General features: G+C 54.8%; 1 protein-coding gene across 1 annotated transcript; it reads right to left on the bottom strand.

Moving 5' to 3' along the window:
• Positions 1-82: 82 nt before the first annotated feature.
• Cpt1c (carnitine palmitoyltransferase 1C) lies at positions 83-14,823 on the bottom strand. Its single transcript, XM_052163781.1, has 19 exons — positions 14,575-14,823; positions 13,674-13,828; positions 12,958-13,097; positions 10,661-10,832; positions 10,184-10,285; positions 9,972-10,109; positions 7,804-7,878; positions 7,536-7,643; positions 7,365-7,449; positions 5,464-5,659; positions 5,103-5,285; positions 4,332-4,437; positions 3,396-3,512; positions 2,884-3,048; positions 2,233-2,367; positions 1,486-1,638; positions 765-878; positions 530-622; positions 83-385 (listed from the first exon to the last, which is right to left on the bottom strand). The coding sequence occupies exons 2-19, from the start codon at positions 13,812-13,814 to the stop codon at positions 203-205; spliced, it is 2,406 nt and encodes an 801-aa protein (XP_052019741.1). The 5' UTR covers positions 13,815-13,828; positions 14,575-14,823; the 3' UTR covers positions 83-202.
• Between the last annotated feature and the right edge of the window lie 1,244 nt (positions 14,824-16,067).

The raw sequence follows: 16,067 nt of genomic DNA, 5'->3' as shown, positions 1-16,067 counted from the left end.
TGGTTAAGGTAAGAGTTACGGTGAGAGAGGTGCCCCCCACTCCACCTGTGCCCTAAAGAAAGCACCGTGGATACTGCCCCAACTCACATCTTTATTACCAGGTGGGTGTGGGAATCCCCGACACCCCTGTCTGCGCCAGCCAAGCCCTGGGAACAGCGCCCTCCTTCCTGAGGGAGACCAGCTCCCTGCTGCGGGGCGGGGCTCACAAGTTGGTGGAGGATGTGGGGATATTGGGATCCACAGTCTTACAGGAGAGAATGCCATATCTATAACCCGAATTCTCCCCAAGGCTCCCGAACTGGCGCTTGAAATGCTGTCCAACCTGGAACAGGCCGGCTACATCCAACAGGGCATTTTCGATGTGCTGCCCCAGCCGGTGCGAGTCCTGCAGACAGACGGGAGCTAGGGGAGCCCTGGGAGGCAGGTCTGAGGGAGGAGGCTAGATCAGGGACCCCTGGGCTCTGAAGGGCTCAGTCCCAGAATTTAAAGAGAGAGAGAGAGACAAGGAAGGCACTCAAGCCGCTCTTACTGTTTCTGTGCTTGATTTCTTGCTGGAGATATGGAAGGTGATTGCGTCTTCCCCCATGAAGATGTAGGAGATGCCGTAGCCATGGTCGGTGGCCTGGAGCAGGACAGAGAAGGACGCCAACAGCCCCGTCTATCTTCCACGCCCGCAGGGCAGGAGTCCGCCCCCCCCCACGGCCCCCACCCCCACCCCGGTCCTGCTGGCTGTCCAGAGGCTGGACCCAGTCCAGTTCACTCACAGGCCCAAATCCACCTCCAGAGGAAACGTAATCCGGATAATTTTGGACATCAAACAGGTGTGTCTGCTGCACAGGGATCTGGCTGGTGGACAGGAGCCACTGCTGCGACTGGACCTGTGGGTAGCAGGTGGTCGGTCACATGAGCAGAAGAACCCCTTCCCTCCACTGCAAGCCTCACCTGCTCCCAAGCCAATTCCCTGCACGCCAGCCGCTTTCTTCTGACCACGCCCCCTTCCCAACTAACCACGCCTCCTCCCTGATGCCTCCTGGTCTCTGCTCTCCCTTCCTACGCCCCCCCCCCCTTTTTTTTTCCTGAGACAGGGTTTCTCTGTGTAGCCCTGGCTGTCCTGGAACTCTCTGTAGACTCGGCTGGCCTTGAACTCAGAGATCTGCCTGCCTCTGCCTCCGGAGTGCTGGGATTAAAAGCGTAGGCCATCACCACCACCACTCAGTCCTTCCTTCCTTTATGGGGCTGCGGATGGACCCCGGACCCATAGCATGCCAGGCAGGGGCTCCACCACTGAGGCCAAGCCCCCACTTAGCCCTTCAGTGGGGGATTCTGGACTGATGCTCTACTGCTGAGCCCCACTCTCCCCTCAGCGCCCCCACCCCGGCGTGGCCGTGTCTACACGCTCTCCACTCAGTTCTTCCAATGCCACCCTCCTGGCTCTCAGCTCCTCCTTCTCCTGCCGCTCCTGCCCCTTCTGCCCCTCTTCCGGACCTGGGTCAGGAAGGGCGCCTGCACGTGGAGAAGCCGAGACATGATGTACAGTGCGAAGAGGTGGCGGTCGACCCCTTGCCCGCTCATCGCCGCCTTCAGGAGCGCCTGGTGCTTGTCCACCGCCACCCGGAACAGGGCAAGGCACTGTTGGTCCTGGGTCCCCCGGGGCAGTCAAAGGTCATGGAAAGACAGGAAGTGGGCCGACTTTGAGGACCTGGATTATAGCTGGTCTCAAGCCAACTTCCAAGATGCCTGCAAGGCAGGGATATTACCCCGCTTTGCAGAGAGGGAAATGGGTTCAGAGTGGAAGCGACTTGGCCAGGGTCACACAGCTGGGAATGATGTGTACCTGACCTTAGGAACTTTAGGGGACCGCAGCACCTCACAGGCGAGGGAGCTGGGCTTGCCAATGGGGGGGAAGGGGTGTTTAGAGCAGAGGCTATAAATAATTTGAGGTATGGTCCAGGCAGAAGCCATGGTCACACGGTGTCATTGTGGCTGAAGTGAGGAGGGCCATCAGAGTGGAAACAGTGCTCTCTGCAACGTGTTCCCCTGCTGTGTGTCATCCCCACTAAAGACAGACGGGAACACGCTCTCCAGGTCTGTGGGAGACCATTCGGAATCCCCATGGTCAGAGCCGGTTGGTCACTAGTGGATGCCGCGCCCCACCCCGCCCCCAGATCCTGGCCACAGGCCTCTGCAAACGTGGCCACAGGCGACGGAGACCTCAGTGAGGCAGACACTCACTGTCTTCTTCTTGTTGTCCATGGCTCTCACAAACTGGCAGGCCTCTCTGGTGCAAGACCTCACCGTCTCTGTCCTGCCTTCCAGAAACAGTCGTGTCATGGCTGACTCGTAAGTCAGGCAGAACTGACCCCTGTCCTGCGGGAACGGAGGACAGGGAGCTGTGAGGCAGCCTCGGGATGTCTCTGTGGACCTGGCCGCCAACCAACCTCATTCTGCTTAAAGCTATGGAGAGGAAATCGAGATGGCAAAACTGAGACACAACAACAGATTCACAAAATGGCTGACCCCACAACAAGATGGCTGACCCACACAGAATGAATGACCCAGAAGAAGACGGTTGAGTCACAACAAGATGGTCAACCTTTGTTAAGATGACTGACCTACCGGGCTTGTTTTGTCCATGCCTTTAGTCCTAGCACTTGGAAGGTAGAGGCAGGTGGATCTCTTGTGGGTTCGAGGCCAGCCAGGGATACCCAGGGAAACCCTGCACGCACCCCCAAGGCCCCACGTAGCCCCTAAAGGCCGATCGACAATACAATGAGCGGCCCATACACTGGATGGGCAGATGCCCCACAATGATGAAAAACAAGAGACCCCGAGGAGGCGGCCGGAGAGGCAGGTGTCGGAGGCTCTGAGCGAGCGGGCACTGACCCGGAAGTGGGCTAGCTGCAGGACCAACTGGATGAAACTGTCTGAAGAGACGCGGCAGCATTTGATGAAACTCTTGCCAAAGTGGGAAAAGGGGAAGACATGGCAGTCGATATTGCCAGACAAGGTCTCGGCTCCCCTCAGGGCCAGAGAGATGGATGGGTGGATCTGCCAGAGAAGGAGGTGGAAGGAATAACTGGGGCTGACACTGGGGCGCAGGCGGGACTTAGGGGTGGGTCTGGACTGGAAGGCTGACGGGACCCAGCATGAAGGTGGGCGGGGCTACGGTTGCTGGGCGGGTCAGGCCCCCCTGAGAGTCAGGGTGCAGGGAATGGAGGTAGGAGGTAGAGACAGAGATCTGTGTGAAGAAGGGATGGGGGAGGGGTAGAGTTAAGGTTTGGGGGTGAGGCTAGGGTTGGGGATGCTGTGGGACTCTAGGCAGTGGGTATGGGGTGGGGGATGAGTTCAGGGTGAAGGCAAGGGCCTCAAAGGGGAGCAGCAGAGTGCAGCCTTACCTGCTCTGGAAGGTCCCACTGCAGACGCTGGGGCTGGGGCAGGGTAGGGTCGGGGTGCCCCTTACAGTGGCCGTCGGTGGCATAGCCCAACTGGAAGCACTCTGTGGCCAAGGTGAACTGGGGACAAAAGTGTCATTTAGTTCTGCTTCTGGACAGAAGTCACTGTGGAGACAGCAGGGCCCGTGTGGCTGAGCGCGAGCCCCCAGAACCCAACCTTGTGGGATGTTTTAGATTCCCACTGAGCAGGCGCCCACAGCTTAGACTTCTGGGCTCCGTTTCTACCTCCCTCAGCTGCCCTGTAACCCATTTTGGTTTCATTTCCAAACAGGGTCTGATGTAGCCTAGGCTAGCCTGGAATTGCCGGTGTAGTTGATTCTGAACTTCCGATCTTCCGGCCTCCACCTCCTACACAGGCAGCAGCACCGCGGCCATCTTACATGCCACTGGGGATGGAACCCAGGACTTCACAAGAAGTCCACCAATTGAGCCCAAAGTTAGCTTTGTTTCCTGCTGCAACAGGCTGGCCTGTAGCCCCAGGCTGGCCTCAAATTAAAAGCCTCCTGCTTCCCAAGTATTTGGATTACAGGTGTGTGCTACAGCGTTCTGTGTGCATGTGTCAGTGTGAGTATACGGGTATGTGCATGAGTGTACATGTGTGCTGCAGCCTCCTGTGTGCATGTGTGGGTGTGTCTGTCCCTCTCTGCATGTGCATGGCTAGGGGAGGTGTAACAGGCTCTAGGTTCGATGTCACCGGGCCTTCTTTCTGTGTGACCCTCGAAAGTCACTTCTGTCTCTAAGCTCAGTGACACGCCGCCCCAGGCAGGTCATCGTGGCAAGCCGCATTCTTTGCTGGGCCCCTCTGTCTCCTGGGTCTGTACGTCTCTAAGGTCCTTCGGGGCTCGTCTTTGGACAGGGTCCCCAGCCTCAGGAACGTACCTCCCACAGGTGTCCTGAGACAGGGCAGTCGGCCCACGAGTGCTCCACACTGAGGCCCAGCTTCCCATTGGAGAAGACGATGAGAGTGAAGGATTTGTCAAACCAGCTGCAGGAAGAGTTTGGGTCACCGAAGAGGAGGGACTTGGGGTGTGTGGGTGTGCTTGGAGGGGAAGGAGGGGGGGAATCAGCGGGGTTGGGGGAGTGTGCCAGCCCAAAGGGTCTCTGGGAGCTGCTGATCCCTAGAGGTGATTTCAGACAGTCTCCACAGGGCTGTCAGATTTAGGGAACTGTTTTTTGGTTTCATTTTTCTAGGAAGTCAGCTCTGTAGGTGCTGAGAAGAGACCCTCAGTCTTGGGTCTATTGTAGTTAAATAATCCTCCATCGTGGGACCACACTCCCTTAGCGGACCACAGTCCAACGGAGAAGTTGATCAAGAGCGGAAACTAGCAATAACCTAGACGTCCAAAGGTTATCAGTTAACTAAGCTACGCTATGCTCAGGCTTAGAATACTATACGGCTGCTAAAACTGAACGGGGTCGTCTATGTTCTCCGACATAAAATGAGTATCAAGATCTAAGTATCTGGGGTCTTGAGCAGTTCAGTTCTCTGGGTTAGAGGTCTGTTATTTCTACCTAACTGTTCTGGGGACTGTGAGCTCTAAGGGACCCCTGGGCCTAGCTGCTGAGGCAGGCGTGGGGTCTGCCTGTCTCCTGTGGAGAAGCCCTAAGCCTCTGTAAGAGCGTAGGTGGTATTGTAGGGGGTGGACTTACCGGTCATGACCTCGGCCAGCCAGCAGAATGTGGGCATAGGTGTCCAGGGAATCTGCGGGGTCCTCTCTGGTCAGTCCCCCGGGCTCAGAATCGAGGGACACAAAGAAGGCAGCCCCTTCCACAGCCTCCAGGGCGGTGGCTGCGTAGGTCTTCACGGACTCCCGCACCTGGGCCCACATACTCCTGCCCGAGTGGGATAGGCCTGAGCCCAGCCGGCCCCCTGGAGCCCAGCCTGCCCCCTGGAGCCCAGCCAGCCCCCTGGAGCCCAGCCTGGCCCCTGGAGCCCAGCCTGCCCCCTGGAGCCCAGCCTGGCCCCTGGAGCCCAGCCTGCCCCTTGCGAACACAGGTTATTGGCCCTCACCTGGGAGCAGCAGTCAGAGCGGCTAGATGTTCCTCGAGGGGACTGGCTGGGGAGGGGTCATCCAGGATGTCCTGGAACTGCTGTTCCAGGGCCCGTGGGGACAGCAGGCCATTGGAAGAGTGAGTCCCCACGCGGAAGAATCTGCCCCGGTGGAAGACAGCCACATGCCGACTGTCTTGGAGGTGACGAAGGTAGTCTGGACGAGTACGGAAGAACATGGTGGTGAGAAGAGGCTACGTTATAAGGACTACCCCACTTACTAATCATGCTCTCTGCCCCTGGGCTATGATTTTGTTATTTTTGACAGTTGTATAGTAGTCCATAGTCTGAAAATAGCCCAGGATAGTTTCACTTTTGATATCAGAGGATGACTTTGAACTCTTGTCCCTCATGCCTCCACCTTCCCAGTGCTGGGTGACAGGTGTAGGCCACCGCGCCTCATTTATAACAGAGGGCCTCCTGCACGTCAGGCAAGAAGTCTGCACAGAGCCCGAGAGGTGGCTCAGCGGTTAAGTGTTTCCTGAGGACCCGGATGGCTGCTCAGAACCATCTGTAACTTCAGTCCCAGAGCTGATGCCCTCTCCTGATCTCGACGGGCACTGCATGCATGTGGTGCACAGGGATGCATGCATGTGGTGCACAGGGATGCATGCATGCACAGCGTTCATACACATAAAATAAAATATAGTTAAAGAAAAGTCTGGGGCTGGAGAGGTGGGTAAAGGGCCCGGAGATAAACAGCACTGTGGCTCTGGCAGAGGATCCGGGCTCAGTCCTTGGCACCCACATGGCATCTTACAACCGGCGTTAACTCCAGTTCCAAGGAACCTGACATGGTCTTCAGCCCTCCAAGAGCACCAGACACACAGGTAGTGTGCACATAAATACACACATCAAAACACACACATAGAATAAAATGAATACTTTTTTTTTTTTTTTGGTTTTGGGTTTTTTTGTTTTGGTTTGGTTTGGTTTGGTTTGGTTTTTTGGTTTTTTGGATTTGGTTTTTCGAGACAGGGTTTCTCTGTGTAGCCCTGGCTGTCCTGGAACTCACTCTGTAGACCAGGCTGGCCTCGAACTCAGAAATCCGCCTGCCTTTGCCTCCCAAGTGCTGGGATTACAGGCGTGCGCCACCAGCTCCCAGCAAACAAATAAAATTAAGAAGAGGAAGAGGAGGAAGGGGTCGAAGAGGAAGAGGAGGTAGGAGAGGAGGAGGAGGAGGAAGAAGCTGCCCCCAAGAGATAGTGAGTGGCTCACGCCTTATTCCCAGCATTCAAGAGGAAGAAGCAGGTAGATCTCCGAGTTCCAGGCCAGCCAGAACTACACAGAGAAACCCTGTCTTAAAAACAATGTCCTCCCCCCCACCCAAAACAAAACCCCAACCAACCAACCAAAAAGGTTACGCCGGACGGACGGATGTGAGGACATGGGAGGAGCTGAGGAAGGACTTGAGGAGGGCAATGATGTAATTTTTTCGTTTTTAAACATTGTAAAAAAAACTGGGTTGGAGAGATGGCTCAGCGGTTAAGAGCACTAGCTGCTCTTCCAGAGGTCCTGAGTTCAATTCCCAGCAACCACAAGGTGGCTCACAACGATCTGTACTGGGATCTGCTGCCCTCTTGTGGTGAGTCTGGAAACAGCTACAGTGTACTTATATAAATGAGAGACTTCCGGGCTTGCTCCGCCTTAAGCGATCTTTAATTTACACCACCCCAGGGACCAATGTCACTCCATTTCACTTATGAAGAAGCTGCGGCTCAGAGGGGACAGCGGTTTCCTGGGGCCACATAGGAAGCATCACAATCAGGAGAGACACCCACCCACACGGTTGGCTAGAGTCCCGCTGTTAGCCTCAGTTGCGGGCAGGGGCAAGGACTGAGGGCAGGGGGTTGTGTCCTTACCTTTTTCCACCCCTGGAATCCGTGTAGTGTTGAACATCCTCTCAAACTGGGCGGAACACAAGGGTCGCATCCCCATCAGCAACGTCTGCAGGAGGCCAAGGGCTCCTGAGCCAGGCTTGGCCCTCTGTGGCTCCCTGCGCCTCCATCCCCAAGCCACACGACCTGCCTTACCGGTGCGATCTCCTGCCGGTTCAGAAGGTGGCGATACAGGAGCAGGGTATGCACGGCATTGCCGGCTCGGGCTGCCTGCAGCGGGGTGGGGGTGACGTACAGAAAATCCTGCTTGGCGGCAAAGGTGGGGGGGCGGGGGAGAGACACAAAAATACCCTGAGTCCGTGCTTGTCCCTGATGGGGGCCCCAGGCAGTGCTCTGCACTGAAGTCATGGGTCACCAAGGCCATGAGGCCCCTGCCACCCGCTGCCCGCCTCTCCCTCCTCACCATCATGTAGTACGTGCTATGAATCAGCGAGCCTCGAGAGCGCAGGTACACAAACTCTTCCCACCAGTCACTGACCTGGGAGGAGAATCGGAGATGCTCAGCCGGGGTGGCCGAGACCCTGCGGGGGCCTGAGGGGTGTGTGACCAGAGAGCCACGGACTTTCCTGTGTCACATGGGCAGAAAGGATCTCGGGGGAGAAACTAGTTATGGTTAACAACCAGTAATAACCTATAAGTCCACAGATGAAGGATGAGTTCATTAAAACCTGCTACCCCCAAGTTATGGACTATTATGTAACCATGCACTAGAGCAAAGGCACCGGGGAGACGGCTCAGCGGGCAAGCAATTGCCTTGGAAGCATGAGAAGCCCTGTCAGATCCTCAGGGCCCACAGAAAAGCCAAGGTGGTGTCGTTCACACTTATAACCTCATCGCTGGGGAGGTAGTGTGGCCTGCTGGCCAGACACCCTAACCCAGTCAGTCAGCAGACCCCCACATCCCAGTAAGGGATCCTGTTTGAGAAAATGGAGCTGGGGGTGTGGCTCAGCACTGGCTGCTCTTGCAGAGGGCCTGGGTTTGGTACTCAATGCCCACATGGCAGCTCACAGCTGCATATAACTCCAGGTAAGGAGACCTGATCCTCCACCCTTTACGGGCCTCCGTGGGCAATGCATGTATGTAACACATCCACACATACAAACATGCAAACACCCATACACATAAAACAAAAACAAACCAAAACCAAAACAAAACAACAAAATCTTCAAACGGCTGAGATGGACTTCGGGACTGCACACTCATGCACACACATATTCATTCATGCATGTGTGCATTCGAACATGCATGCGCACGCGTGAGTAAGGTCCACATTTATCGACACGGTGAGCAGTTTTGAGGGCTCCGGATATCTCTCTGCTTGCTGGAGCCCTTGTCTACCACAGACTGGGTGTGGTGCTGCCTCCAACTGGGCCACCCCCCCCCCAAGTCCTCTTGCATACACTTAAAACAAAATCACGATTTATTTCTGTGCTTGGGTGTTTTCCATGTATAAATGTCTGTGTACCAACGGACCCTGAGGTCCTTTGGACCCGGAGTTACAGAGACTGAACTGTCACGTGAGTGCTGGAAATCAAGTCCAGGTCCCTTGTATGAGCAACAAATCTCTTAACCGTTGAACCATCTCTCTCGTGCCTGTATATACTTTTAAAGAGCAGAATCTGGCCTAAGAGCATGAAGAAAGAAGGAATAAACGTAGCCCACAAAGGTCTGGCTTTCTCCAGCCCCTGCAGACACAACATTAATTGCAGACCCCACTGACCCCCCTGGGTGCTCCGCTCCAGACCCCCTATCCTCCTGCCTCTGTCGCCCTAGTGTCCACCAGCCCCAGGCAAGCCCAAGGCTTGGATTAACACAAGCGTTTGTTAGCTAGCTGTTCTCAGTTTCCTTTCCAACCTCCAGTCTCCGGGCCTTCCTACACACCCTGTCCTGTTCTAAATCTTTCCCACTCCACAGGGCATTCCTGGAAAACCTATCACTCCAGGCTTCACGCCCGTGTTCTGACCAGCGGGAAGCCCCTTTCCATACTCGTTTACATTCGTCTCTTCAGTTCTAAGTCCTGCTAACAACTGGAAGGTTCGGTTCGGTTCGCTGTCAGGCTCTGCCCATCTCTGAGCTATTTATAGCTCCTTCTTCACCACCTCTCGGATGCCCGTTGCCTGTCATCCGTCTCCAGTTTCCTACATTAGCCGTGGCTAGCACTCTTGATTCCTGTGACTCATTCTGTGCCTCAGTTTCCCAAGGAGTTCGACTCAAAGTGCAGCACTTCCAAACTAGCTAACTACCTATTTAGGAAACCGTCCGGGAGCTGTAAATGGTGGACAGACTAATGTCGGTATCCTGGTCCTAACACAACTAGTGGCACTCAAACTCAGAGAGAGGATCCTGAGGTAATTCCAATTTGGGGGACAACGGGAAAGGAGGGAGGTGTGCTGAGCACGGAGGCGGGGCTTAGAGATTGCCTAAGAGGCGGGGCTACTTACAGAAATTCCTTTATCCAGCAAATCACAAGCAGGGTTGGGGCAGGCCCATCACTTGGATAGGCTAATCGTGGCAGGGGCATGGTTAGGGTGGGCCAATCACTGCAGGGCCGGGCTGGGCCCCCGAACTCACGTAGTTGGAAGCACACCAGGACTTGAGTTGCAAATAGAGCTGTAGTCGTGGTGCCTGCAACCTCAGGAAGTCGTTTGCCAGTGCTACAGTGCGGTCGAAAGCGTCGTCTCCGAGCACAGGGCGCACAGACTCTAGGTACTACAGGCAACCGAGGACCGCAGCGTCAGGGCCCGCCGCCTGCCCGAGGCCGCCCCACCCCAGGACACGCCCACCTTGTGCACGGTCTCCTGCGGGGCGGGCACCGGCTGCCGCGGGAGCGCACGCTGGAAGCTGAAGAGCCTCGGGTGCCTCCCGGAGAAGATTCTGACCAATGCCTGCAGGACAGAGGAGAGGACCCAGCTGGGGCGAGGAGGAGGGAGGACGAAGATGATTTGGGAGAGGGAGTAAGGAAATGAAGGGGGAAGGATGGAGCAGAGATGATGGGGCAGAGAGGACGGAGGTGATGGAGGGAGGGAAATGATGCTGACTCAGAGGACAGACATGATGTACGCTGTATGGACGGGGTACGATTATTGGGATAGAGAGAGGGGTATAGGAAGACAGCACGACAAGAGGGAGACAACTGACGACAAAGCAGGAGCCAGAGACCCAGAGAGAACGGCGGTGGGGGTGGGGATGGGGGTGGGGTGGACCGAGACCCAGAAACAGAGTGCCACGCGTTTGTTCTGAGAGCCTCGATGCTCACATACCAGCCAGGTCTTCGTGGGTGAGGACATAGTGCCATGAGGCTCCTGAAGCCAGCCATGGTGGGACAGAAGGAGCCTCAGAGCCACGTGAAGTGTAAAGATCAGGGCTCCCCACAGACACGAGGCAAACACTGCTGCTGCCAGAAGCCCCTGGAGCTGATGGTGTTGGCCGCCCCTGGGAGAGAATCAATAAATGGGTGCCCCTGAAGCTGTTCAGTGGGCCGAGCCTGCAGAGTGGGCACTGGGGACAACCACATTTGGCAGACATTTATTTACCTTATAAAGTGCATGTGGGCCAGGCGGTGGTGGCGCACGCCTGTAATCCCAGCACTCTGGGAGGCAGAGGCAGGCGGATTTCTGAGTTCGAGGCCAGCTTGGTCTATAGAGTGAGCTCCAGGACAGCCAGGGTACACAGAGAAACCCTGTCTCGGGGGAAAACAAAAAACAAAAAAACCCCAAATCCAAAAAAAAATAAAAAAATTAAGTGGGTGTGTCCTGCTGTTGCCCATGACTACCCTCCGGGAGGCACCAAGCTTCTAAAACCACTTTCCTGGGACTTTCCAGGGGGTTCGCCAGGGCAGAGTGCTTGCCTGGCAATGTGAATGCCCTGGGCTCAATGTATCAGCTGAGTGTGCTGGCACAGTCCTACAACCCCAGCACTGGGGAGGCAGGGAGATGAGTCCATCCTTGGCTACATAGTGAGATGGAGGACAGCCTAGGGTACATGAAACCCTACCATAAAGAAATACACACACAAATTCACGAGTTTTAGCCAGGGGTGGGAATTGTGTAATCTAGCACTTGTGAGGCTGAAGTAGGGGGTTATGGGAGTTCTAGGCCAGACTGAGATACAGTGATTGATACCCCATCTTTAAAAAAAAAAAGCTAGGCACCGGGTAGTAGTGGGTAGTAGTGGGTAGTAGTGGGTAGTAGTGGGTAGTAGTGGGTAGTAGTGGGTAGTAGTGGGTAGTAGTGGGTAGGTAGTGGGTAGTAGTGGGGGCACCTGTCTTTAATCCCAGCACTCAGGAGTCAGAGACAAACTGTTTGAGGCCAGCCTGGTCTACATAGGGCAAAGTCTACAGAGACAGCAAGGGCTTCAGTCAAGGGCAGTGGTGGCACACACACACCTTTAATCCCAACACTTGGGAGGCAGTGGAAGGCAGATTTCTGAGTTCAAGGCCAGCCTGGTCTACAGAGTGAGTTCCAGGACAGCCAGGGCTACACAGAGAAACCCTGTCTCAAAAACAAACCAGAAAGAAGAAAGAAAAAGAAAAAAGAAACCTTGTCTCGAAAAAGAAAAAAAGAATAAATAATAAATAATCACACCGGGAAACCAATGAGTGCAGTGTGGTAGAGGAAGCTCAGAGCTTAGCCTCATAACCACTGCTCCCCACCGGCTCCAGGTTTCACACAACAGGCACATCACAGCAGCGCCCCCAGAGGATGTCCTTCTCTAGACTGGATCATGAACTCCTTCTAGGAGTTTCTGTGTCTAACGGGGGCTCTGCCTGGTGTGTGTGTGTCTGTGTGTGTGTGTGTGTTGAGAAAGGATCTTCCCATGTAACCCCTGCCTCTGCTGGGATGAACACTTACTTGCTGAGCCACAACTCCTGACCCCGACTCACTTCAGAATTGAGTATATGATAAGAGCTTGTCAGTCCTGAAAACCCGATGTGGCACCAGAGGGAGGCGGGTCTGAGTCCGAGGCTATTCTGCTCACTACATAATGAGTTCCAGGACAGCTAGTACTACATACATTAGAAGACCCTAGCTCAAACAAACAAAACAAAACAAACAACAACAACAAAAGCAAAAATAAGCCAAACAACAACAACAAAATGGGCAGTGGTGGCTCACACCTTTCCTTTACTCCCAGCACTCGGGAGGCAGAGGCAGGGTGATCTCTGAGTTTGAGGCCAGCCTGGTGTACAGAGTAAGTTACAGGACATACAAAACTACACAGGGAAGCCCTGTCTCAAAAATCCAAAATAGATAAATGAAGCTATGGAGTGGAAAAGATGAAGACCCTCTCCCGCTCTTGGCTGCACCTCTATTAACAGTCGTTAAGAAAGCTCCAGAAATGACATTTTTGTTTCCGAGTCAGGGTTTCTCTGAGTAACATCCATGGCTGTCCTGGAACTCACTGTAAACCAGATCCTTCTGCCTCTGCCTCCTCAGGCTGGGATTCAAGGCCTATGCACCGCTGCACCCAGAAATGACGGTTCTTTGACAGGCCGAGCACAGAGCGGCTTTGTGGGGGTGACTGGGGGTGGTGACTGGGGGGAGAGGAAGATGCTCACCAGTCGGGCAGCAGCTCCTTAATCTTCTCCATCAATCCGAGGGAAGGGTCCAGCTGCAGGAGGCAAGCCAGCTGGATTGTGCTGAAGAGGAAGAGCCAGCTGAGGGGGGGTGCAGGGACCACGCCAGCAAGAAAGTCCTTCTGTGGTGAGAAAAGGCTGCCTTCAGCCACGCGCCCTCGGAGGACAGGCCCTGGGTCACTCTCTGGAGCGTACAGGGCAGAGCTCAGGATTCCTTTAAGGAGTTGGGGGCACAGTGTAGCCTTTGCCTACTCCCCAATAAGGGGCTGAGCCTAGGAGAGTCTCTTCCTAGAATCCACCATGAAGGGTTAGTGGAGGCGTGGCGTGGTGGTAGGGAACCCTCCAGGAATCTGCCAGTTAAGAGGGTGAGAGGGTCATTCAAGCTGTCCTAGGTTGTTCAAAACCCTGAGTTCTGAACCTTGGCGCCAATAAGTCAGTCAGTCAGTCAGTCAGTAAACAAATAAATAAATAAATCCAAGCTAAGGACTATACTAGAAGTTGTTGGGGGAGGAGCTACATGGGGAGGGCAGCTGGGGTGAGCGAAGTGGGCAGGCCAGGAGGTGGGACAGAGCATCCCGGAGGAAGCCATAGTTAACAGTGGCCTGGGACTGGCCATCCAGATCTTCAGAAGTGGTTTCAGGAACCCCAGAATCAGTACCTGTATCCCCAGAAGGAAACCAGCCAATAGTTCTCCTCACCCAGACACGCCAGAGATGCCTTTTCCAGGAGCGCAGGGCAGAGAGGTAAATCTCCTGCCACCCTGAGGAGCTGAGCTCCACTTCTGCCCCGTCGGAACTCAGTGAAGACAGCAGGCTCGAGGCCTGGTACGCCTCAGCCATGTTCCCTGGGCTCCCTGGGAGAAAGACGGGGAGTCATTCTCCAGGACCTCAGTGCCTCCTCCCTCACTCCCTCAGATCCAGGACTCCAGAACTTGGCCCCTTTCCCTCAGACTCAGGGGTGCAGACGACTTTGCTGCTACTCTGAGGTGGGTGTGGGGGAGAGGATTCCAGGCTCGCCCGACCCGGAGGAGTCCAGCCCCCAGCCCCCTCTCAGACCCTGTCCCTTCCTCCCCACAGCGGGACCACAGGACTCAGCATACTCTGCTCTAAGAACCCGAGGGCGCTGCAGCTCGGTTGGAGAGGGCTTTGGGACAGGGCTTCATTTAATTGGGGATCTCTGAAAGCGTAAAGGCTGGAGAACAACCTTGAGACCTGGATTACTGAGAATTCAGTGCTCAATATTCGGGGTGGGGGAGGGAAATTGATGCAGGAGCAGTTGTCCAAATAGAACACACTAGTTTTTCGTTCTTTTCTTTCTTTCTTTCTTTTTTTTTTTTTAAACGTACTAGTTTTTAGACCCACAGGGAATGAGCATTTGCCGACGGTGGCACTGTTGATTTCCAATTGCAAGGCAGATACATTTGGATTCCCTTCCACCATGGGGTCTGGAGGATGGAAGAAGAAGCACCCTATCGCGCATGCCCGGCATCGAGGGATGCTGGTGACGAGCGGAGGCATGTCCAGGACAAGTGATGGAGAAGCCCTACTCTGCCCGAACACAAGGACCACAGCCCCTCCTGTGCCTGGTACTAGTACTTACACTGGTCAGAGGTCAGCAGCCGTGGTTCCTGGGGCCAGTTCCATCGACACCTCCTTCCCCAGTTTGAGTCCAGTACTCAGTTTCCCCTGTACATACATCCAGTCCCCGTATATTGAGTCCACGAACTGATCAACCGTCTTTGGCTGTTTTCCTGAAACCCAGAGTCACCGCGCGGGCGCCTCCTCCCTCCCTGAATAGGATGTTCAGGTCCGAGGTTTTATCTCCGCCTCCTCTGATCCCTCCGCGTTCTGTCCCTGCCCCTTTCCGATCCCTCCGCACTCTCCCCGCCCCCGGAGTCCTTGTCCAACCCTCCTCCTCCTACCCCCAAGCCTGGGTTTTTCTTTTTTCAGTTTGTTCAAGCAACTAGTCTTGGCTTCACCCCCCTCCCCTAGGTATCGCGTCATGTCATGTATGTCACCATATTCTGCTGGAGCACATTTTAGATGCTTCTCAGGCTGGGTATCTACAGCAGGCGTACAGACTGAGAACCCGTGAACAGCCTGACAATCAGAGGGACAGGGCAAGATGGGCATAGATACACAAACACGGCAGCCGGCTTTATTCCACAGCGCGGTTTCAGTCAGTCAGTCCGCGATGGAGCTGGTGTTCTTTTGGGTCCACCCCAGGACAGAGACCAGTCCAGTCACCCAACAAAGGCAATCAATACCCACGCCTCATCACTGCAGGTGGGGCTCTGTGAGGGCCCTAGGGCATGCTCCCCTAGCACCAGGTGGCAAGGTCTCACAGGAAGCTAGGTGTGTGCTGAAGAACCAGGTCCGGGTGGGAAGCCAGACCCAACAGGTTTCTTGCCGAAGGGCATCTTAGAGTTCAGGTCTGCTCAGTGAACTTTCCGGCTTTAGTTACCCACCCCCACTTGGCCATGCCACATAGGATCCAAATTCCCACCTGTTCCCAGGGTGACCCAGCCTCCATAAACACTCGTGGACCAAAGCACTGGTCTCGCCCTTATTTCGGAGGGCCTGGGGCATTGGAATGGAACTAGCTTACTTAGAAAAGCACAGGGGAAGAGCAATGCAGGCTCTAAGGTTAAGTCTCAGCAACCATGATTGGCTGATAGTAATAGTGGGATCTGGTGCCCTCTGCTGATGTGCAGGTGTACGTGCAGACAAAGCATATATAAAGAAATAAACCTTAAAAATATTTAGCTGAGCAGTGGTGCTGCATGCCTTTAATCCCATCACTTGGGAGGCAGAGGCAGGTGGACCTTTGTTGGAGGCCAGCTTAGACCATAAAGCAAGTTCCAGGACAGCAAGGGCTACAGAGAAACCTTGTCTTGAAAAAACAAAACCACACAAATACAAATGTCACAGGAGCAGAGTGTAGGCCTTTAGTCGAAGCACTCAGGAGGAGGCAGAGGCAGCTGACCTGGTGGAGGCCAGCTTGGACCGTAAGGTGAGTTCCAGGACAGCCAAGGCTACACAAAGAAACCCTGTGTTGAAGTTCCCTCAAACCCCCCAGAAAGCAGAAACAGC

The sequence above is a fragment of the Apodemus sylvaticus genome, chromosome 1, assembly GCF_947179515.1.
Source record: "Apodemus sylvaticus chromosome 1, mApoSyl1.1, whole genome shotgun sequence".
NCBI lineage: Eukaryota > Metazoa > Chordata > Mammalia > Rodentia > Muridae > Apodemus > Apodemus sylvaticus.
The sequence above is the reverse complement of the archived record's forward strand: the minus strand, read 5'-3'. Positions and strand labels throughout refer to the sequence as shown.